Source organism: Felis catus, chromosome A2 (assembly GCF_018350175.1).
Source record: "Felis catus isolate Fca126 chromosome A2, F.catus_Fca126_mat1.0, whole genome shotgun sequence".
NCBI lineage: Eukaryota > Metazoa > Chordata > Mammalia > Carnivora > Felidae > Felis > Felis catus.
Window position 1 is genome coordinate 20654217 of NC_058369.1, and position 21606 is coordinate 20675822.

Below are 21606 nucleotides of genomic sequence, written 5' to 3' on the forward strand. Positions count from 1 at the left end.
TCCCCAGGGACGGGGGAGGGGCGGCGCTCTGGAGACAGCGAAAGCCTGCGGGGTCTAATTGCATCACTTTATTTCACCGACCTCCACTCTCCACTCTCCGTCTCCCCAACCCCCAAACCTCAGAGCAGGAAGCAAGCTTGGCTGAGCAGATGCAGGCCTAATAACCTGGGGAGGTGTGGAGCACCCAGAAAGAGAGGAGGGGAGGGCAGGGAGATCTGAGGGTCGAAAAGATGTCACCTTTTGGGGGGCAGTTCTGGTCGGGGGGCCTGCTGCAACCTGTGGGTGAATGAAGTTCAGGGCTGGCTACCTCTAAGCTTGGCAGAGGGCCTCCTGCTAGGGCTGGCCTATTGGGTCCCCACCTTCCTGGACAGTGGGTGCTGCATGGTTGGGAGGGGGCATGTGTGGAGGCACAAGAATGCATGTGTGTGAGTGCATGCAGGGCAAAGCTGCAGGTGACAATGTGCATGTCAGCCCAGAGTTGCCTGTACCTATGCAGTTGCTCCCAGGTGAAGGGTCATATTTGGGAATATAGATGGCTCTAAATGTGTAAGCATGCATGTGGTCATGGATGTATCTGGATGTATGTGTGGTCTAAGGCAGGGGTAGGGGATGTGAATGCCCCATAGGACAGCCAAAGAGAGAAGCTGGAGGCAGATGGAGGCAGCTGAACAGGGCAGAAAAAGGGGTGCAAGCAAACAGGAAAGCCTATAGGAGAAGCCCATCTAATGGATTACCCTCCACCAGATTATGTCTCTTGATTCCTGGGGCTTTTCTTCTTTATTTCACCTCCAAAGTCTGTCACTGCAAGAGAAAGAGGAAGAGGAAAAGATAGACCCCAAAGACAAGAAACCAGATAGAGACACACCTGTTGCATGTACATGATGCACAGGGACCCATGGCAGGAGGAAGGAGACAGAGCCCAAGGCAGACCAGCAGCCACCCCCATCAGCAGGGCTGGGTTTCATGCTAGCCCCTGCAGGAAATCCAGCAGCCCTGTGTGCCACTCCCCAGGTTTGTCAAGGTAACAGGGGTGCCCTGCCCCCTCCATGACCAACACACGGTGGTTGGGCAGATGCTTCAGGTGCTCAAAGCTGGTCAGACCCATGGGGTCCTGGTCTCCATATACAATAAGTGTTGAGGTCTAGAGAAAGGAAAGGGAGACAGAGTAAACAGGGACCTGACACACCAGCCCCAGCCTCCTAGAAGTCAGCTCTAGCCCCACAATCACTTCAGTCTCTCCCTCAGGTCACCCCAAATAAGGGGGAGAGACAAGCTGGCCCAGTGGGTGGTAGAAGCCCCAGCTCCAGGCGGATAGAGGCATGGATGTTGTCTGCCCCAGCATACAGATTAACACAGGCCAAGGCACAGTAATCTGCTAAGTAAACCAAAAGGGTGGAGTTTGGTCATTTAGCTCCTCCCAGAAGACACCCCTTGGTTACCCTGCCCCCAGGTGAGGAAAGGCCCCAGGATGGACCCTTCCTTGCTCGTGGCAGGGGCATCTCAGCCTCCCACACAGGGGTACCTTCACACTGGCATAGTCGGCAGCATTGATTTTGTCAGTGCAGATAGGGGCCACTGGCACGTAGCCCCGGAGCTGGGAGCCAGGGGCCGTCAGGAAGGGCAGGGAGTACATGCCACTCAACGACGGGCTGATCACAACTGGGGGACCCAGGTCCAAGGCATCTACCACAGCTGCCAGGAAGCTGCTGGGGACCAGCTCTCCAATAGGGGCAGGGGCTGCTGCTTCCTTGGAGCGCCCCAGACCTGCAGGGATTCAGGTGTGAGAAAGACAAAGGCATGAATCCGGAAGTGGAAGAGACAGTCCCTTCCTCCAGGAAGTCCTCCTAGGTGGATCTTTCTGTGCCAGGTTCCTGCAGCACACAGCGTACCCAAGCTTATTCCTACAGCAGCCTAGATCTACCATTATCTGTGGCAAGCATGAGGCATTTCCCTCGATGTCTGTGCCCATCTCTCCCGGCAGTAGAGTGGTCCTGGAAAGGATCAGGCTCTGAAGTCCCACCCAGCTGGGTCCAAGTCTCCGTCTTCCACTTACTATCTATGTGACCTTGGGAAAGCCTCCTCAACCCTCTCTCGGCTGCTCAGTTTCCCCGTGTGTTAAAGGAGATAACAAAAGTATCTGTCGTTTCAGATTGTTGTGAAAATTAAGTGAGTTAACTGGTTAAGAGACACCCATCCCAGGGCTGGCAGAACGGACAGTGACTGAGGAGCTGGCTCTGCACATGGACCTCCCCTCCAATTAGTCGTACCTTTCCCACAAAGATTAGCTCAAGACCTTCACCTGGAAGATCAGCCCAACCCACTGTCTGAACCAATTCCATCTGGGCCTAGAGGCCCACACCTGGGCACTGAAAACATGGCAGCCATGCCTGTGAGGGGAACAGGTCAGCTATGCTGCCCCTTCACATGGCACCATGTCTAGGTTATGACTGCCAGTCTGGGGCTGTCCCTGCCTACTCCAGAACCCAGTTTAGGGCTTTGTACATGGCTTAGCCACCCTCCAGGGTCTGCCCCACCCCCAAATGTGTCAGAAGATTCAGTCTTACTAGGCAGGACTTCCAACAGACCCTATGGTTATGGCTCCATCAAAAGATTTTACTTCCAATTGGCTGAGCACCGATTACTGGGTTGTCAGGTACTGGCCACTATTCACATAATCTCAGTCCATTCTCACTAGAGCCAACCCTCAAAATGAATGTATCTCCCATTACAGATGAGGAAACAGAGGCTCAGAGATACTGAGACACTGCCCCAGGACAACACAGTTAGAAGGATCTGGACAGTGTCCAGATCACATCCGGATGGAGACTAGAGACAGTGGAAGGCCCCACAGTGTGCACCATGCCCTGTGGAGCTTGAGGCCCAGCCTGGCCAGGTCCTCCCAAGTCCCCCAGCCCCCAGTGAGGCCCCCACAACCCCTGTCCAGGAGCCCGCCCCAGAAATACCTGGCAGGTCGATGGCCACAGCCCGGTAGCCAGCCTGAGCCAGACTGTGCAGCGTGCCCAGGTTCTGCCAGGTCTCAGAGGAGAAGCGGATACCATGCAACAGCAGAACTGAGAAGCAGGCAGCCTGTCCACCGCCTGGCCGAGCCTCTCGGAAGAAGAGGCTCTGGCCCTGCACCTGGATGGTGCCCTCGTGCTGCTCCACACCCGCCATACTGGCTGCTGCACTGGTGAAGCACCTATGGTTCAAGGCCAGACTGATGAGCCACAAAACACCCTGCCCAGGCTACCACAGAGAGAGAAGGGGTCCCTCAAGAAGCAGCAAGAAGGCCTCCAGGAAGCTACCAGAACTCTAGGAACATGCTTTGGGGGGGAGGAAGACATAGTGTTTTTATGCCTCTCCCACTCAATTGTGTGGTCCTGGGCCTCAATTTCCTCTTCTGAAATAAGGAACAATAAAGCCTACCTCAAGAATTAATGAGTTAAGAAAAAAAAAAAAAAAAAAAAAAAAAAGAATTGACAGATGAGGGTGCCTGCCCTTAGAATGCAATACATGGGGCTCCCATTACGATTATTGTCCTCACTGTTATTATACTTTTCTACAAATAGGGATAATACAATTGTGTTCGGCTCATAGGTAGTTGATGAGATTAAATGAGCTCAGGCATGTAAAACGCTGGACATCGTTCCTAACACATAGGGAGCATAGTAAGTGCTCAATCAACAGTAAGGTGCTGTTTTGCTTATCGACCCCTTCCTCTTCAAGGCACTGTTACAGGCTGTAGGTTGGCACCACAGGCCAGAGGGGGTCGGGGATGGAGTTAAAAACCCATTTTCCGGAGGCGGAAGCTGGAGCAGAGCCGGGAAAGGCATTGGAGTTCCGGCCTGCAAGGGATGCGGAGTGCCCAGCGCGCTTCCCGCTGGGGGCCAACCCTCTGACGCCGTGGTCAGGGGGCACGGTCAACGGCGCTGCAGCGGCTCTCTCTGTCCCCTCCGCGGACCTCGGTTCTGGCTCGCAGGGCCCGGTAAGGCGCACGCGGAAGGGTGGGGGCAGACCCGAGGAGGGAACCTGGGGAGCCGAGAAGGGGAAGGGGAAGAACTTGGGGTAGTAGGGGTGGGCCCTCACTGGATAGCGGAAGAGAGGGTCGGGGGTGCAGGGCCGGTACCTGAGGAGCTGCGTAGGCTCGCGCAGACAAGAAGCAGGCGAGTGCTGGCTGCGACTGAGGCCCGGGGCAAGGAAACCGGGAATTGGCCTGGCCGAGGGCGGGGACCAGGCCGTGCTACGGGGCGCCCTCTTGTGGCCGCAAGACGTCGCAGGCCTGTCGGTGCCGTTAGACCTATCTTTCTTGTCGCAGCGGCCTCAGTTTCCCAGAGCCCCTCGGCCCCTTGTGTTCCAAGTACCCGGCTAGGTGCGGCTCCCAGAAACCTGCCCCAGATGCACATGGTGCGGCTTGAGGTTCATGGAGTCTCATCCCTGCTGCTCCTCCCCGCCTTGTCCCCAGCCCACTCATCCCTGGGGCCTTGACTGCCCGGGCCCAGAGTTGTGCGCCTGACATGCAGTGAAACCCGACAGCTTTGAATGCGAGGTACTGACAAAGTCCAGCCAGGTGGCGTTGGTCGTTTACCTATCGTCGCTGAGCCTCCTGGCCTGTAGAATGGATGTGATGTTGCCTTTTTAGCAGGGTGTCGATAACAGAGTGAGTCCTGCATGCTCAGCGCAGCTTCCCCGTGCCAGGCCTGGCCGCCAAGCCTGGGACCTGTCCTGAGCCCGGGGCAGACCACACGTTGGTCACACATTGCCCACCAGGATGGGTGCTATAAAGAGCCGTGAAGGAGCGAGAGGCTGCCCTGGGCTGTGACCAAGTGCGTGCGCATGTGTATCCGTAGGGGTTGGGGAAGCAGTTGGGCTGAGACCTGGAGCTACCAAGTAACAATAATATCTGACATTTACAAGGCAAGGGACTCCTCGCCAGACACTGAGCTAAGGCCTGACCGGTCCTTTGTGGTCCTTAAGACAACCCTTATCCTTAACCCCGTTGTGCAGACCAGGGACTGACCCACGATAGAGATGGTCTGTTGGAAGAAGCCGGTGGCTCTCCCCTGGCCCTCGGGATGGAAGCAATCCGGAAAATCTGGACGGGGGACGAGGCCTGTGTGTTTTCAGGCGCCGCCTGGACTCCCCCCTCATCTGGGTTGGGAGGCGGGGGTGGGGGAGGAGGCGGGGGTGGGGGGGAGGTGCTGCGACTGCGGACTGCGCAAGCGCGCCTCCTTGGCCACGCTTTCCGCCACACCAGTGCCCGCAGCAGCCTGCGGAGCCGCCGAGGCAGCGCAATGGTTGCGGCGCTGTTTGGCTGCTGGTTCCGCGTGGGCGGGGCCCGCTCTGGGGTGTCCGGCCCGGTCATCCCGGTCGGTCGGGTGAGTGTCCCCGGGGAGTGAAGCCAGCAGGGTGCCCGGGGCGGGCCATCCTGGCTCCGCCCCTTGCCCCCAGAGTCCTCGGGCAGAGTCCTGCGGGAGTGGCAGGCGCTGGGGCAGTGTGTGTGTTGGTGTGTTGTGTGTGCACGCACGCGCTTGTGTGCGTGTGTTCTTAGGGGTCTGAATGTACGTGTGTGTCGATGTGTGTGTCTGTTTCTACATGCATACATAGCGGAGGGTTGGGGATCGGTCTGTCCGCTTGTGTTTGTGTATGTCAACTGTGTGCATTTCTGCGTACATGTGATTTTGAGGGTGTGTATCTCCCTGTGAGTGTATTTCTGAGGGTATGTCTGTCTGTCATGTGCACGTGTGTTTCTTGTATGCATGTGTAGTTTTAGGATTGTGTGAATGACTGTGTGCTGGAAATGTGAGGGTCTGCAAGTTTTGAAAGCGTGTGTCAGTATGTCCACCTGCCTTCCTGATGGCTGACTGTATGCCTGATTTTGAGGGTATGTATTTCAAGGGATCAATTGTTCACAGGCCAGGCATGTCTGCCTGTACGTGCGGGGAATAGTTTGTGCAAAAGAAAAGCATGTGGGAGCAGGACTCGATGTCCGTGCGCACATGTGTACACCTGTGTGTCATTGTTGACATGTATGTCAAGGACCTAACTTGAGTAAAGCTTCCCCGTCCCCACACAGTATCTGTAGTTGCCTGCAGCCAGTTGCTTGCTAGCTGTCCACTATCATGGTCTAGTGCACTAGCTGCCTGGGTTGCCAAGGCAACGGCCAAAGTCCTGACTCTCCCTACCCCCAAAGGGTAAGGTGCTGGGCGCCTGCAGGGAAAGGTACAGCACAGATTCTCCCACTGGTGGGAACATAGGCTAATGCCAAGTGGGAGGTTGCTCTTTGTGGTCAGAAGGAAGAGAGAAGCGCCCTTTTCCTCTCCTCAGCTCCTGGCTCTCCATCAGCACCAGAGGGGCTGCCACTGCCCACCCACCACGGGACTGGGAGCCTGGAGGTGGGGGCTTGGGAAATATCCCCAAAGCTCCCAGGAGAGGAGGGTGGGGCTCAAGATGGGTTTCCAGCTCCTAGCGAGGGCCAGCACCCAGTTGGCACTCAATAAAGATGTGTTCGCTGCAATCGGAATAAGGCAGGTGTACTCATCCTAGGCCCAAGAAATGATGACAGGACATCCCTGGATCAAGTCCACTGTCTTATTGACATATCACAGGAAATTTGAAAGGGCTGATGCAAGGTTATCCTTTCCCCCCATTTTACTGACAAACTGAAGACACACAGCCAGGAAGTGGCAAACAGAGGCTTGAAGCCAGGGCTAACTGTTCTGTCTGGGTCCTGGGTCCTGGAGTCTGTGCTCTGGATAGTCAGAGGACCCAGACTGAGGTCATGAAGCTGGGGTCGGGGAAGCATTCATCTCTCCAACCTCCATGCCGCCTTTTCCATTTCTAGGTGTACCATGCTCCTCCCTTGCCCCATACCCCTCATGCCTCAGCATTTCCCCCATCCCAGATATTCTCCAGGAGCCCTCCTCCCACTTAATATCAGCTGAGGTAGAGTGTTAAATATTCCCATCAACTGTAAAAAAACACATTCTGATTTAAGCACTATTCTATGCAATGTGACTAAAAAGGAAAAAAAAAGGACCATTTCAAACATGCTGTCAGTGGGATGTAGCTTTACACATAGTCCTTCACTTTTGATGACTCTCACTCCTCTGTCCACCAGCAAGGCTCCAGTTCATCCCTCACCTCTCAGCCCCATGGTTTCTTCCTTGGCAAACGGAGTGTGGCTTGGTGGTTAGCAGCCCAGCCCCGGATTCAAATCCCAGCTCCCCTACTTGCTACTCTGCATTTTGGGCAAGAGAATTTACCTCTCTGGGCCTGTTTCCTCATCTGCAAGAGACCCATAATCATATCTGCTCCCCAGTGTTCGTTCTTGTGTGGATTCATGAGCCCTTGCATGCGAAGGGCCAAACACAGGATCTGGCTGTCATCAGCACCCGATGAATGGAAGTGGTTTCAGCTGGCACAGTGGTGATGGTCACTGAGCATGCTGTGTATCGAGACATCTCAGATGCCCCTTCTCACACTGCAGGGTATCTGAGCCCTTGCGCCAGCATGTGGAGGAGTTGAGTATGAACGTCAGATCCCTGCCCAGAGCAGGAGAAAGGGCAAGGGCTGAGCTCTTCCTCTGCTGGGGGCTTCCGGGTGGGGTTTGGGGATGGGGTCCCGGGGGCCTGGCGGAGGTGCAGCGCCAGCCTCTTCTTCCTCTCCTCTCCTCCAGACTGTGGTACAGACCTCCATGAGCCGGTCCCAGGTAGCCCTGCTGGGCCTGGGCCTGCTGCTCATGCTGCTACTGTACGTGGGGCTGCCAGGCCCCCCTGAGCAGACCTCCTGGCTCTGGGGAGGCCCCAATGTCACAATCCTGGCTGGTCTCACCCCTGGCAACTCCCCCATCTTTTACCGCGAGGTGCTCCCACTCCACCGGGCACGCAGGTGGGTGCTGACCCCAGGGTACAGTGGAAGGACTAGGTCCAAGGGGAGTCCCTGTGTGGGACCCCAGCTCAACTGAGGGTGCTCAGGGCCTGGGAGGGCAGTGGGAGAAGCCTAAAAGAAAGAATGGCGGGCCACTCTCAGACCCCCAGGACACACACTCCCCTGTGTGCCCACAGGGTGGAGGTGGTGCTGCTCCATGGAAAGGCCTTTAACTCCCACACGTGGGAGCAGCTGGGCACACTGCAGCTGCTGGCGCAGAGGGGCTACCGGGCCGTGGCCCTTGACCTCCCAGGTGAGAGCCACCACTCCGGGGTCTAGGGAAGCGACAACATCCAGCAGGTACAAGGGGGCAGTTTCCCAGAGTGGGGAGTCGGAGGGGTAGAAAAGCCTTACGGTATGGCTTGTGGCGGGGGGGGGGGGGGGGGGGTTGGCATTTGGATCCCAGTGTCTGGACAAACGGTGGCAGGTCGCAAGACAAGATGGCCATACTAAAGGGCCTGTGTTTTTATTCTCTACCTTGAAAACTAGAATGTGGATTGTTGCATGTCACAGAGCAAATAGAAACATGACTCACTTTACAAGCCATCGCATGGAGAGACCTCACTGTACTTTTATGACAAACTAGGTAGCTTTTTGGTTTTTTTTAGTTATGCAAATGGTTTATGCTATTATTCTTGTCTTTAAAAAATCCAACAAGAGTGATGCCCTCAGAGACCCATGCCACATTTCTCTCCCAGCAGTTTGGGGGTTCCTGACTCCCTTTGGGCGTTTCCATATATAGAAAAATGTGGTGCTGCAGGATTGTGTGGTGAGGTTAGGAACGTGACTGGTGTCCCGTCTGCTTAGCAAATCTATCCGCAGTTTGGTTTTCTCCTCCTGTACCATGTCTCATAGGGCATGCCAGTCATCTGTATGTGTACTATGTGCCATTGGAGGCATGGACACATTTTATCTGCCCATTCCTCTACTGGTGGATATGTAGGTTGAGTTAGAGTTTTCAGTGTAAATTGAAATGCTTGAGAAATGAAGCTGAAGCACTTTGGACATGTCTCTGAGCACAAAGGCAATAATTTCTGTAGGGTAGCCACCAAGGACATTGATGGGTCAAAAGATACACATTTAAAAAAATTTTGACAAATACTACCTTACCCTCCAAAAATGCTATATGGATTTATCCTCCCATCCGTCATTTATGAATGTGCCCATTTCTCCTCATCTTTCCCAACACTGCGTATTATCAATCTTCTTGGTTTTGCCAATGTAATGAATTAAAAATGCTTTTCTAGCAGACCTATCACATTATAAAAAGTAGCTTCTGGGAAGTTTGGGCTAGCATTGCCACGTGCCACTGCTCTTTCCCCCACTGTGGTGGGCAGGAAGTCCCGAGTTCCTTTCCAGCCTCCCTCAGCTGGTGCCTCCTGCCGTTCCCAGGTTTTGGGAACTCAGCACCTTCCAAGGAGGCAAGCACAGAGGCAGGGCGGGCAGAGCTGCTGGAGCGAGTGCTTCGAGACCTGGAGGTGCGGAATGCCGTGTTGGTGAGCCCCTCTCTGAGTGGCCGTTATGCCCTGCCCTTTTTGATCCAAGGCCACCACCAGCTGCGTGGATTCGTGCCCATCGCACCCGCCTCCACCCAGAACTACACCCAGGAACAATTCTGGGCCGTGAAGGTACTAGGAGGAGGGTTTCCAAAGGTCCTGGCTTGCTATCCCTGGCTTGAGTCATGGCAGGAAAGGACTCAGGTCTCACTTGGAGGACACACGGCCTCATCTGGATAGAAAGAGATGGGGTGTTTGGGAAAGATTTCCTAAGGAGGTGGCTAGAGGGTCAGTTCCCATCAGGCTCCAGGATCACAAGCCCTTGCCTTGCCCTGCAGACCCCGACTCTCATCCTGTATGGGGAGCTGGACCGCATCCTGGCTCGGGAGTCACTGCGGCAGCTCCGTCACCTGCCCAACCACTCCGTGGTGAAGCTGCGTGATGCAGGCCACGCCTGCTACCTCCACAAGCCTCAAGACTTCCACCTTGTCCTCCTTGCCTTCCTTGACCACCTGCCTTGAGGTCACCCACTGGCCAGGCCCGAGGCCTGGCCTGAGCTTGGAGAGTCTGGACCAGCACCTCACCAGGGAGGCAGCCCCTGGGATTGGAGGGTGGAGGTCAGAGGGCCAGACCCAGTCAGGACCTCTCATTTCATCTCACAGGCACAATAAAAAAGAGCATTTTTGTCATGCCTGGGGAGTGACAGGTCCTGTTTCCTGGTATTACAGCAGGTGGGGTGGGAGTGGGAGGCAAGTCTGGAACTGCTTTGGAGCTGGGAGCTGGAGGGAGGTTTCAGCAGCCTGGGAAGACTAAGAACATGGGCTACTTCCTAGCTGGCTGCCCTTACCACTCTGTGACTCAATTTCCTCATCTGTAAAATGGGCATGATGTTAATACCTAACTCAAAACTTGGTTTTAGGATTGAATCAGTCTGGGTAAGTGAGGTACTTGGCCACACCGAGCTGGAGGGGGTCAGGGCAAGGGGGTATTACTACTGCTGCGTGCCCACTGGGACTGGTGGGAAATCCAGGATCTGGCAGTTGAACTGAGTGAGTCAGGAATGCAGGACCTATGGCCTAAGGGAGCAGGATGTGTAGGGCTGGAGGTGGGGAATGTGGTTTAACAATTAACATAGCATTGGTGGTGAACTACCAAGACTGCTTGCTCCTGGGTATGTAAGCAGACCTGACTTAAACCCTGGGAGCGTTGGGATGGACCCCTACCCTACCCTCCTGGCCTGCCTCCTCTGAGCCAGGAGGCTGAAGTCTTCAACCCTGCCCCTCCCCAAGCTGACTCAGAACTGCCTAAGGGTACAAAGGGCAACTGGGGGCACAAGTGGGCAGCTAAAACTGTGTGCAGTCTGGGGGTGGCCAGTACGACACCTGTGCCTCTTTATCCTCCCTCTCCGGTGGCTGCAGAAGAGCCAGGAAGCCTGGCACAGGGTCAGCCAACAGTATGTCACATGTATGCTTTTGTGCAGTTTCCCCACCTCTCCCGCTGTCACGCAGCCTCAGTTTCATCCTCCCACCATGACATTCTCTGTCACACAGATGCTACCACACCCAACCACCACCTCACACTCGTATTGTCACACACACGGTCACACACACTGATGCACACTGTTAGATTTGCCCACACAGCTGCACATTCGCACGATCTCACAGGCAGTCACATATGTGCCCCTCTGTCCATTTATCCTTTCCTGGCACTTTGTCCAGGCATAGGCTCAGTGCCCTACCAGGTACACGGATCTGCGGGTACACGGACCGGCCTCCTGGAGCTTATACAGTATGAAAAAACAGATATTGACCAATAACCTCTCCACATAGGGGGCTGAGGCAGTCAGGGAAGCCCTCCCTGAGGAGCTGAGACACGGAATGGGGGAGAAGTCGGAGACGCATGGGAGGGGGTCGGGGAGCAGGCAGGGGCCAGCTCTGGCAGGACTTTGCAGCTCTGTGCCCCAAGAGTAAGGGGCGCCGGAGGGGCAGACACTTCGTGTGTCAGTGTCTACCCGCCTCTCTTCTGTCCCCATGTGGAAGTTGTGGGAGATAGAGCCCTCTGGAGGCGGGACCATCCGGAGCTCGCTTCTAGGCCCGGGGGCGGGGCCTGGCGGGGTGGGGCCTGTGGGGTGGGGGCGGGGCCAGCGGGGGCCAGCAGTCAGCCGCGGGGCGTAGCAGGTGGCGGCGGAGGCTGCCCCCGAGAGGGATCCGGTAATCGGAGCGGAGGCTGGAACCAGGGGCGGGCGGAGACTCCCGCGCCGACGCGGCCCTGGAGACTGGGGCGGCCCTTACTCGCAGTCTTCGGCCCCTCCCCGCGACCCGGTCCGGGCACGTGGTAGGCAGACCCGGGCGGTTCTGAGCCCGCGACCTCGCAGGACCCTGAGCCCTGGGCACAGTCCGGAGCGGGCGCTGAGAGGCAACCGCGGGCCCAAGACCGGCAGAGAGCGAGGTGGGGGGCCCCGGAGAGGAGTAGAGCGATCTGGGGTTCCATGGGATAAAATCCGGGCAATTGGGAGAATGATTTGGGAAGGGCTGGGGGAGTCAATGCCTGGGATCAAACCTGGCTCAGCTATTCTCTAGCTGTCCCTGAACCTCTCAGCCTCAGCTTTCTCCTCTGTAAAGTGGGCATTCAGAGGCACAACTTCATGGGGCTTTTTGGCGGATTCAAATGGGCATGTGTCGAAAGCGGCCAGCACGGCTCCTGAAACAGAATGGGGGCTCCAAAACGGGGTGTGTTCTCCCTGTGGGACGTTGGAGGAACCGCCCTGGGGAGGGCCTGTGTGCAGATGGAGTCCACTGGGCCCCAGACGCGAGGGGTAGGTAGCCACTCGCTTTGCCCCCAGCTCACCCCGCGCAGCGCCATGGCCAGCGAGGGTCTCGAGGGCGAGCACCCGTCCGTGACACTCTTCCGTCAGTACCTGCGCATCCGCACCGTCCAGCCGGAACCCGACTACGGTGAGAACGCGGTGGTTCCAGGGCCTGCGGTGGGGCCCCAGGGCGGGGACTGTGCTCTATACCAGACTCCAACCCCTGTCACCCAGCTGAGCCCCACTCTGCTGCCCCAAATGGCGCCTCAGCGCCTCTAGCCATTCCCCAGACCAACAGACTGCTCAGCTGCCCCCTTCAGACTGTGCTGCACCAGAAGTTACTCCTGGTGGCTAGTTAAGGAACAACTTCACCTCACTGCCCAGTGTTTGAGGTCGGGGAGGGGAGACCAGACAGCCACAAGGAAAGACGCTCCAGAAGCCTACTGGGGCAGGACAAAGGCCACAGCCCTTAGGGAATCAAGCTTGGTGGCTGGAAATTGTGGACATGGGTCCAAACCCCTGCCCTGTATTTACCAGCTGGGAGACATTAGGTGAATCTCATGTCTCTGTACCACAGTTTTCCTATTTCTAAGGAAGATAGCAATCACTCCTGTTTCTAACTGTGGACTTCCCACTTGACCTTCCACAAAGGGTCCCTGACTGGCCAAAAATATCTTCTTCCTTGGAGACAGAAATGCAGGTGTCCCTGGGGGATGTGGAATTGCACTGAGGAGGCAGCAGCCCATTTCGAATGGGCTCCCCTCTCTGAATGCACCCCAGCTTTGCCTGGATCGGTGGGAAGTGTAGGTAGGCAGAAGCAACCCCAAGACTCTCTGTGTCCCCAGGGGCTGCCGTGGCCTTCCTGGAGAAGAGAGCCCACCAGCTGGGCCTGAGCTGTCAGAAAGTAGAGGTGAGCTTGGGGCCCTGCATGGGGAGGGGATCTGGCCCTGGGGCATCTCCTCACCTCCTGGTCCTCTCCAGGTGGCACCAGGCCGTGTGGTGACCGTGCTGACGTGGCCAGGCACCAACCCCAGACTCTCCTCCCTTTTACTCAACTCCCACACGGATGTGGTGCCTGTCTTCAAGGTGTGTGTGGGGACAGGGGGAGTGGTGTAGGCTTTGAGGCACGCGAAGATGATGTAGACCTTCTCTTGGACCCCAGGGATCCTACTGGGCTGGTCCTAAAACTGACTCCTGATCTCATAGGGCGTTACTCTGTTCAAGCAGCTTTTGTCCAGTGGTCCATTCTGTGCCCACAGTGGGGGTGGGGGTGATGGTGGGAACAGAGTTGAGGGATGGCAATCAGCTGCCCTCTTCAGCCCTCTTCTGTCCCCTTCACCACCCCACTTGACACCCCAACTCTACTATGGGCTTCCAGGACAGGGCCACAGTTGAGCAGAATAGATTAAATTTGGGGCTTGGGTCCTTCTTCTCATCTCCACCCCAGGAACACTGGAGTCATGACCCCTTTGAGGCCTTCAAGGATGCCGAGGGCTACATCTATGCCAGGGGCACCCAGGACATGAAGTGTGTCAGCATCCAGTGAGTGTCCTCCATTCCCTGTCCCCTTCAATGTCACTGGCCCATTGAATTGACACAGGACCTGGGGTGTGATTGGAGAAACTCAAGGCCAAGGAACATCTTGACCCCTTACCTTGGACAGGAATTACCACCATTACATGGATAGGGAGACTGAGGGACAGGGAATTCCCAGAGTCCCCCTACCAGACTGTGGCAGAGTAGGGCCCAGGGCCCAGGGCTCCAGCCTGCCCACCCAAGCATCTGGTGGCTCCCTCAACACCTGGCTTACCTCCTGCCATTGCCCCTCAGGTACCTGGAGGCTGTGAGGAGGCTGAAGGCTGAGGGCCACCATTTCCCCAGGACCATCCACATGACCTTTGTGCCAGGTAGGAGTGGCTTGGGGAGGGACACTTTCAAGGGAGGAGGATGTGTTGGTGAGGGTGGCTCCCTCATCTCATGTCCTTGTTGCTTTTGCAGATGAGGAGGTTGGGGGTCACCAAGGCATGGAGCTGTTTGTGCAGCGGCCCGAGTTCCAGGCTCTTAGGGCTGGCTTTGCCCTCGATGAGGGTGAGCAGGGTGGCAGGCCCCTGAGCGGCCAGTAGGGGATAGGGAATCTGCTAGTGGGGGCTGGGCCACTCCACCCTCTGAATCCCCTTTTCCTCCCCAGGCCTGGCCAACCCCGCCGATGCCTTCACTGTCTTTTATAGTGAGCGGAGCCCCTGGTGTGAGTATGGGCTCGGCAGGAGGGTGTCACTGTGCAGATGGGGTGCTGGGCCAGAGGGGCAGGGGCCTGCCCAGGGTCATGCAGCAGTTTGGACCTGAGTAGGCCTTGAACCCAGAGCCTCTGCCTCCCAGACCCTTCCTACCTGGGCTTCTCCTTCCTGAGCTTCTTAGGGTAACCCCCTGCCATGAGCAGAAGCCAGCTCTACACTGTGCATTCTGTGGGGGACAGCCCTGCCAGAGGAGCTTGGAATGAGGGGAAGACCTGGGTCCACCCCAGGGCTGATACTTTTTCAGCCCTACCCATGCTTAAGACACCCACTTCTCACTCATTTTTCCCAGGGGTGCGGGTCACAAGCATCGGGAAGCCGGGTCACGGTTCACGCTTCATTGAGGACACAGCAGCAGAGAAGCTGGTGCGTGGCACACAGGGAGGGAGTTTGGGAATTCCCAAGGCTCTATCCCAGGGCCACTCTCACATCCGATCTCACACTCTCCTAGCACAAGGTCGTGAGCTCAATCCTGGCTTTCCGGGAGAAGGAGAGGCAGAGGTAAGGCAGCCTGGGAAAGAGGGTGGGGTGGGGGTCTGAGCATCTGTGCAGGAGAGAAAGGAGGTTCCCCCTGCTGCCCCTGCCCTGTCTCCCACCGCAGGCTGCAGTCAAACCCCCACCTGAAGGAGGGGGCTGTGACTTCTGTGAACCTGACTAAGCTAGAGGGCGGCGTGGCCTGCAATGTGGTACCTGCTACTATGAGCGCCAGTTTTGACTTCCGTGTGGCACCGGATGTAGACCTGAAGGTGCCACCTCTACCTGGGTTTGGAGGAGGGAGCCAGGTCCTCAAACCTATCTTGGAGGCTCAGGGAAAGCCCGAGAGGTCAGCTCATCTCCCTTCTCATAGGCTTTCGAGGAGCAGCTGCAGGGCTGGTGCCAGGCAGCCGGCGAGGGAGTCACCTTCGAGTTTATTCAGGTATCGGCTGGGGACCCATGGTTGGGGAGCCGTGGGCACAGGGGAGACCGGGCTGGCTGAGTGTGGGTCACAGTGGGAGTGTGCGCTTGGTGTGCGTGCATATATCTAGACATTGCTTTAGCTATGAGAGACACGTTTTATTCACCAACAAGCATTAGTCATGGAGGCCACTGTTGGGTGCTGAGCATAGCATAGGAGTAAAATTAGGCACAGCTCATGGCCTTCTAGTCCTTACAGCACGAAAAAAGGAATAGACCTGAATTAGACATTTGTATAATATTACTTTTACATAAGTATGAACACATGTGGTTCAGGAAAGGGTGGGACCCCACACTCTGAGAACCCATAACGAGTATTCGGCCAGTCTGAGAGGTCTGGGAGAGCCAACCTGAGGAAGGGCCACTTGGCCTAGGATTTGAAGGATGGACAGGAAATAAGAAGATGGAGAGCAGGGCAAGGTCCCAGACCTGTGGCTGGACTGGCCAGCTGGACATCTGAATAGGTGGATTGAGGCCAGGGTGGGGAGTGGGGGTTGGATGTGTGCCTGTGGCAGGCACAGCCCACCCTATGAAGAATAGGGCAAGATGTCCGGGCCCTGTCCTGATCTTGCCTTCCTTCCCCTCCCCCCAGAAGTGGACAGAGTCCCGAGTGACATCTACTAATGACTCAGATCCCTGGTGGGCAGCATTCAGTGGGGTCTTCAAGGACATGTGAGCATACTGGCCAGCCTTTCCCTTTCCTCTGTCCTTCCCCTACCTCCCTTCCACCTTCCTTGTCCCTTCAATCTTTCCCTTGCCCTCTCCCCTCACTGCCTCCCCATTCACCAGGCTCTTCTCTCGGCAGGAACCTCACTCTGGAGCCGGAGATCTTCCCAGCTGCCACCGATAGCCGTTATCTCCGTGCGGTGAGCCTCATGCAATGGATGAGCAGTGGGTGGGCCTGGATCCTGGCCTTCCTCCTAACAGCTTCTCCTTGCTCCCTGCAGGTGGGGGTCCCAGCTCTGGGCTTCTCACCCATGAACTGCACACCCGTGCTGCTGCATGACCACGATGAGCGTCTGCATGAGGCTGTGTTCCTCCGTGGGGTTGACATATACACACGGTTGCTGCCTGCTCTGGCCAGCGTGCCTGCCCTGCCCAGTGAGAGCTGAGTCCCAGGCTCCCCAACCTCTACCCCGGGAGTGTCCATCCTGACTAGTGTCAAGTACCCCTCTGCCCCCCTGCCCCCCAATAAAGTCTGTGTGCAGACAGGGGCCAGTTCTGAAGTACTAAGAGCAAGGATGTTCATGAAGCAGGGATTCTGTCATTTTCTTTGTGGACATGCTGTTATCACCCCCAGTTCACAGATGAGGAAACTGAGCCTGGCTCTGGATATGTCTCTAGCACCCTATGCTGCTCTTGTGCCCCTCGACACGGCATGCTCATTCAGTACCAACCAGCCCTGTCTGGCATCGAAGGACCATAATTCTTGTTCTCAATGGTCACTATACCTATATCTGACTTTTAAGGTTGGGGATACCATCCGCATTGAGGGGGAAACTAGGACAAAGATATCAGGGAAACATTCCTGGCTTTCTGGAAACACACTTGGGATCCTGAGATAGAACTAGAACTGGAGGCCAGGTGGGCCCTGCCAGATGTCGGGGCAGGCAGATAATGAGCAAGTCATGACTGCTCGCATTTGCCAGACCCTAGGGATGACAGGTGTGGCGCCTGCTCTGGTGTTGGGAGCTTGAGTCACAGAGGGGCAGGAGCCTTGGTAGACCTGGTTAGTTGACTTTAGGGTCCCCAGCACCCTGTGTAGGGAAGGATCAGTGTGCAGAGTGGCTCACGAATGGGGGCTTCAGTCTGTCAGCACTGCTAGGGCTCTAGGCAGTACCAAGAGTCACTGTGGCCCTGAGAGTTGAGCCTGTTCCTCTAGCTTATCCGATCTAGTCCTGTTCTGGCCTCCACAGGAACTGGGTGGGACAGGTATGGCTGGGCTTTTAAGTGCCGATAGTGGCCAGAGGGAAGTCCACAGCCTGATTCTGTGGTCTGCAGGCTTAGTCCCCATGGTAGTAACCCCTGCACCTGGAGTTCTGACAAGGAGCCAGGACTTTGTTACCTTTGAACCCTCACAGCAGCCCCTGGATGCAGGTTTCACTGGAACCCCTTTAGAAGCTCTGCTAGAATACCCTGTCCAGGACTGCATGGCTTGCAGGTAATGGGAGTCCACAAAGAATTGACACTCAAGAACTGGGGACCTGTGCTTCTACACAAGGGAGGCTCCATGCAAAAGCTGAGTGCAGCAAGCTGGTTGTGATGTTCAGTAAGCCTAGTTGAAGCCCCTGACCTGGGGTCTGGCCTCCCCCTTCAGACTGCAGCAGGATGACTGGGCAAAGGAGTCTTTATGCCCCCTCTCTTGGGGATTAGAGCACAGGCCTTAGTGGAAGCCACATGACCTGGTAACCTCAGACTGGGCCAAGCTACCTTCAGGACATAAAACCTGCTTTTGGTCCCTTTCAAGACCCCACCTATCTGACACCCCCTGGTAATGGGGCAGTTGGCCATCCAGAGCATGCCAGGATGACAGTCATGAGCTAGCAGCCCAGCCTTGGCTGGCCAAGCAAACTTTCTGGGGTCCAGCATGGGCTGCCTGGGTCCCAATGCGACTTCCATCCCAGCCTAGCTCCATCATCTTGGAACAAATTCCCTTCCCTGTAAAACAAAAAGAATAGTAATACCTACCTCAGAAGAGAGACCATTTATCATGGGTTGTAGCTAGTACCCCAGAGTAAGGAAGTGAAATCCTTGAGACAAGTGCCCAAGGCTGGTTCACAAATTACATGATCACCATACTCAAAAGTGAGTTTTGAGGACTGGGTGACCAGGAATAGTGATATGCTTGGCACCTTCTATAGGAAGCCCCCAGATACCAATGACCACTGTACCACTTGCTTCATTGACTCCTCTAAGGACGAAGACTTTGCAAATAAAGCAGCTGATCCAGGGCGCACAGCAGGGTCTGGCGCAGTTGCACTAGGAAGACAGTGCCACCACTGCCCTGCCTGCCAGGGCCCCCAGCGCTTGGGGGGACCAGAACAACCGGAATAGTGGATGCTGGCCATGTACACTAGGAACAGCTTAAGTGTGGAATGGCTCAGGCCAGAGTGCAGAATTCAGCAGGGTCCTTTATCTCCTGGGTAAATTGAAAGATCAGGATGTTTGTGATTACTTTCCTCACCAGCCTGCCTAGTCCAGCAGGCTATATGCTCCAGCCTCCCTAAGGCCCACCACCATTTCTTTTACCAGGTCCCCTTCCTACACTCCAGAACCCCATTTCCCCTGACTCCCACCCATACCCTACCACCGAGAGAAAGCAAAAAATGGAGGTACCAACACTACTCCAACCCTAGTTCCAGGATCACAGACACAGGCCAACTGACAGATCCTGCCGCAGGTTTATTTGTACAAATAGCACAGGAGGACACCAGCCCCATGCAGATAGAAGCCCAGGGGTCACACCAGTCCTTCTACCCTCACACTGGCAGATGGAAGCCTCTACACTGGTGCCTTTGTGGGGGCCTGGGCACCTTTGGGAGCCTGAGCCTGAGCTGCAGCAGGAGCTGGAGCAGGAGTTGCAGCTGCAGGCTGGGCCTTGGTTTGAGCCTTGGCCTTGGCCTTTGGCCGGCAGAGCCTGAGACCCTTGGCAATGCGGGCACGAGCACGTTTCCCGAGCTTGGGGTGAGCGATGTAAGCAAGTCGATTGAGCTTGCGGCTGCCACCCTTTGGGATCTTGGGCTTGACCTCCTTGGGCTTGACAAGGGCCTTGATAGCCTCGGCACGTGCACTCATGGCCTTGGCGTTGTTGGCCTGCATCTTCTTCAGGCCCTTCTTGTTGTGCTTCTTGGCAAAGCGCATGTTCCTCAGGAACTTGGGGTCTACCTGGAAGGCAAAAAAAAAAGCTGACACTGTTAAGTGCAACACGTGGGCCCCAAGTCACCTGTTGTGGCCCTCTCCACAGCTGTACCCAGGAGATTGCTGGGCTCCAGCCAAGGCCTACTGGGGAGGTAGACAGTCAAACTTAAATGCTGAAATATACACCCCTCACAAATCACCTGAAGAGAAACACGTACTACAACCCCAGAAGCCAACACTCCACCCTAATGCTCCACACACACCACATTTTCCGGGCTACATGCCCAGAGCCCAATAGAGCTCAAATCAAGTGCAGAAGGAAAGAACAAATGAAGGCTGCCCCTTCTGCCAGGGTTGCAGGGCGTCAGCTCAGTTTTCCTGAAACCCCTCAGGGCCATCCCCACCTCTTTTAAGGAAAGTGTCAGTTAAACACCAAACCTGGTACAACAGATTCATGGCAAAGAAGGCTGAAAAAGAAATCAAGATGAGGAAACTGAAGCTGTGAAATTCAAAGATTCATTCCACAGATCAGAGACCAAGGGCACAGGGAAGAGACAGGACCCTGTTCTCTTGCTTAGACCCTGTAGCCTCAGCCTTCTCAGCCAATTCTTGGAACTCCTTGGCACAGGAAGGAAAGCTGACCCCCAAGCTCAGCACCGGGTCAGATCAAGGTCATGTGACTAGAAGAATGGAAGACTCTCACAAAGTGCGCAGTACACAAAGATAAAGCCATTCCCTCCCTTCAAGTGCTCTGGATAAACAATGGGGATGGTCAAACTACCCTCAGGAGGCAGGTTACAGTTGACCAGGGAGTTACGACCTGGGCTGGGAAAAGCCAAGTAAAGGTTTCTTATGGGTTTGGCAGAACTTCAAGTCCAAGCAAAAGGTGGCTGGATAGAGAAACCGTGGACTTTGGTAGTCCAGGTAAGACAAGAGACAGTTCATAACGGTGCTCAGGCAGATGCTGAAGCCAGAAAAAGATACAGGAAAGGCTCTCTGGTGGTGCAACTGGGGCCAAACAGACACACTTGTATGTGATGAGGCACACACACTCACCCCCTTAAGAGATTCGTATCTTTGTGACCGGGGCTTCTTGATGCCATTTCTGTGCCATTTCCGTGCTGTGAGGAAGCAAAGGAATTAGACCAAATGAGATTTGCTCTACTAAGACCACCCAACATCACACACAGCTGGCCAGCCTGGGAAAAACCATTACTTCCCAGAGTAGGCCTTCTTGAGATCTGGAATAACCCTTATCATTGAATGCAAAGCACGGTGGGTATCTCAAGCGGATGCCTGGCTTCTACAACTATAACCCAAAGGTAACAGTGACTGAAAACAAAATCAGCCCCAGGCCCACAGTAGAAATGTGCCCCCTTGCCCTGCCCCGCATCCCTAGTTCTTGTCAGGGTCTGAAGTGTGAGATAAGAGGTTGGGCCAGGGGAACTTACACTGGTTGTGCGTGGTGTGGTTCTTGGACTTGGCCATATCTGCACCTGGAAGAGGAGAGTGGCGGTCAGGCCCGGGGGCTCACAGGGCTGGGCCTATCACTGCCGCCCTGATGTGGAAGGACGTGGGCCAGAAGCCGGAATGAAGCTGCACACAGATGCCTGCCTTGCATCTGCGGCCTCCACCTGCCTCAACTTACTCAGCACGACCCGACGCCGGTCCCCGCCTCCCGAACTCGGGTAACAGTGCCCTGAAACCAACCCTCCCTCCCAAGGCTGCGCTCTACCCCAAATCCGAGTCCTCCCCCTCCCATCCACTCCTTGAGAACCCGCAAGCCCCACGCGCGCTCCGCGCCCTCCGCTCCCCACAGTCACGCAGCCGGTCTCTCTGTCCTTCGCGGGGTTTGCGCCCGGCAGCTGGCTGGGAGCCGCGGATGGCTCCGGATACCGCGCGGCCAAAACTCACCAAAGCCCGCGGCTCCCGAAGCGCCTTGGACCGGAAGAGAAAGAGGAAGGCCGCTGTGCAGCACGGGAAATAGGATCGTCCGGGCCGGAAGGTTCTTCCGGAAAAGCTTCCCCCGGCGCCGGGAAGAAAGGTTCCGAAGCCTGGGAGGGTACAAGCCAGATGGGAAGGCGGCGCTACGAGCCTCGCGCAGCTTCCTGCAGGTTTTACCCACGTTTATTCTTCCTGGACTAGGCTCTTGGGGCCCAGTTCTCATTAAAGGTCCCGAAGACGAAGGGAGACCCTGAGGAATACATGCTAGGAAAGGAGTGACAGACTTGTGTTCTTTAAAAGTACCTTGGCTGCTGTGCGGAGAATGGACTGT

The 21606-nt window shown here is 55.9% G+C and overlaps 3 protein-coding genes across 6 annotated transcripts; 1 reads left to right on the plus strand and 2 right to left on the minus strand.

Annotated features, from left to right (window-relative positions):
• Positions 1-53: 53 nt before the first annotated feature.
• On the minus strand, positions 54-4278 carry ABHD14B (abhydrolase domain containing 14B). The gene is made up of 4 exons (XM_006928843.5): positions 4127-4278; positions 2964-3199; positions 1523-1764; positions 54-1141 (listed from the first exon to the last, which is right to left on the minus strand). The coding sequence occupies exons 2-4, from the start codon at positions 3172-3174 to the stop codon at positions 962-964; spliced, it is 633 nt and encodes a 210-aa protein (XP_006928905.1). The 5' UTR covers positions 3175-3199; positions 4127-4278; the 3' UTR covers positions 54-961.
• Positions 4279-5216: 938 nt separating this feature from the next.
• On the plus strand, positions 5217-16687 carry LOC101101118 (protein ABHD14A). 4 transcript variants are annotated; one of them, XM_019822447.3, is made up of 18 exons: positions 5218-5375; positions 7676-7887; positions 8064-8179; positions 9319-9554; positions 12265-12376; positions 13074-13138; positions 13210-13314; positions 13676-13770; positions 14059-14135; positions 14227-14316; positions 14417-14473; positions 14812-14885; positions 14971-15020; positions 15121-15265; positions 15367-15435; positions 16066-16145; positions 16279-16339; positions 16421-16687. In XM_019822447.3, the coding sequence occupies exons 1-18, from the start codon at positions 5292-5294 to the stop codon at positions 16583-16585; spliced, it is 1893 nt and encodes a 630-aa protein (XP_019678006.2). In that variant the 5' UTR covers positions 5218-5291; the 3' UTR covers positions 16586-16687. The 4 variants fall into 4 exon arrangements, with proteins under 4 accessions (XP_003982337.3, XP_019678006.2, XP_011277726.1 ...); XM_011279424.4 differs by lacking the exons at positions 5218-5375; positions 7676-7887; positions 8064-8179; positions 9319-9554 and adding an exon at positions 11593-11756; XM_011279419.4 differs by lacking the exons at positions 5218-5375; positions 7676-7887; positions 8064-8179; positions 9319-9554 and adding an exon at positions 11594-11870.
• A 2168-nt stretch (positions 16688-18855) lies between these two features.
• On the minus strand, positions 18856-21359 carry RPL29 (ribosomal protein L29). The gene is made up of 4 exons (XM_003982291.5): positions 21246-21359; positions 20783-20827; positions 20388-20452; positions 18856-19358 (listed from the first exon to the last, which is right to left on the minus strand). The coding sequence occupies exons 2-4, from the start codon at positions 20817-20819 to the stop codon at positions 18975-18977; spliced, it is 486 nt and encodes a 161-aa protein (XP_003982340.1). The 5' UTR covers positions 20820-20827; positions 21246-21359; the 3' UTR covers positions 18856-18974.
• Between the last annotated feature and the right edge of the window lie 247 nt (positions 21360-21606).

Excerpts from the sequence above, each read along its gene's own strand:
- LOC101101118 (XM_019822447.3), top strand. The coding sequence starts at position 5,292 with ATGGTTGCGGCGCTGTTTGGCTGCTGGTTCCGCGTGGGCGGGGCCCGC. Across the intron at positions 7,888-8,063 it reads CCACTCCACCGGGCACGCAG|GGTGGAGGTGGTGCTGCTCC; the intron begins GTGGGTGCTGAC and ends GTGTGCCCACAG. Across the intron at positions 9,555-12,264 it reads AACAATTCTGGGCCGTGAAG|CTCACCCCGCGCAGCGCCAT; the intron begins GTACTAGGAGGA and ends CTTTGCCCCCAG.
- RPL29 (XM_003982291.5), bottom strand. The coding sequence starts at position 20,819 with ATGGCCAAGTCCAAGAACCACACCACGCACAACCAGT. Across the intron at positions 20,453-20,782 it reads CCACACCACGCACAACCAGT|CACGGAAATGGCACAGAAAT; the intron begins GTAAGTTCCCCT and ends GCTTCCTCACAG. Across the intron at positions 19,359-20,387 it reads GATACGAATCTCTTAAGGGG|GTAGACCCCAAGTTCCTGAG; the intron begins GTGAGTGTGTGT and ends TTTGCCTTCCAG.
- ABHD14B (XM_006928843.5), bottom strand. The coding sequence starts at position 3,174 with ATGGCGGGTGTGGAGCAGCACGAGGGCACCATCCAGGTGCAGGGCCAG. Across the intron at positions 1,765-2,963 it reads TGTGGCCATCGACCTGCCAG|GTCTGGGGCGCTCCAAGGAA; the intron begins GTATTTCTGGGG and ends GAATCCCTGCAG. Across the intron at positions 1,142-1,522 it reads CCGACTATGCCAGTGTGAAG|ACCTCAACACTTATTGTATA; the intron begins GTACCCCTGTGT and ends TCCTTTCTCTAG.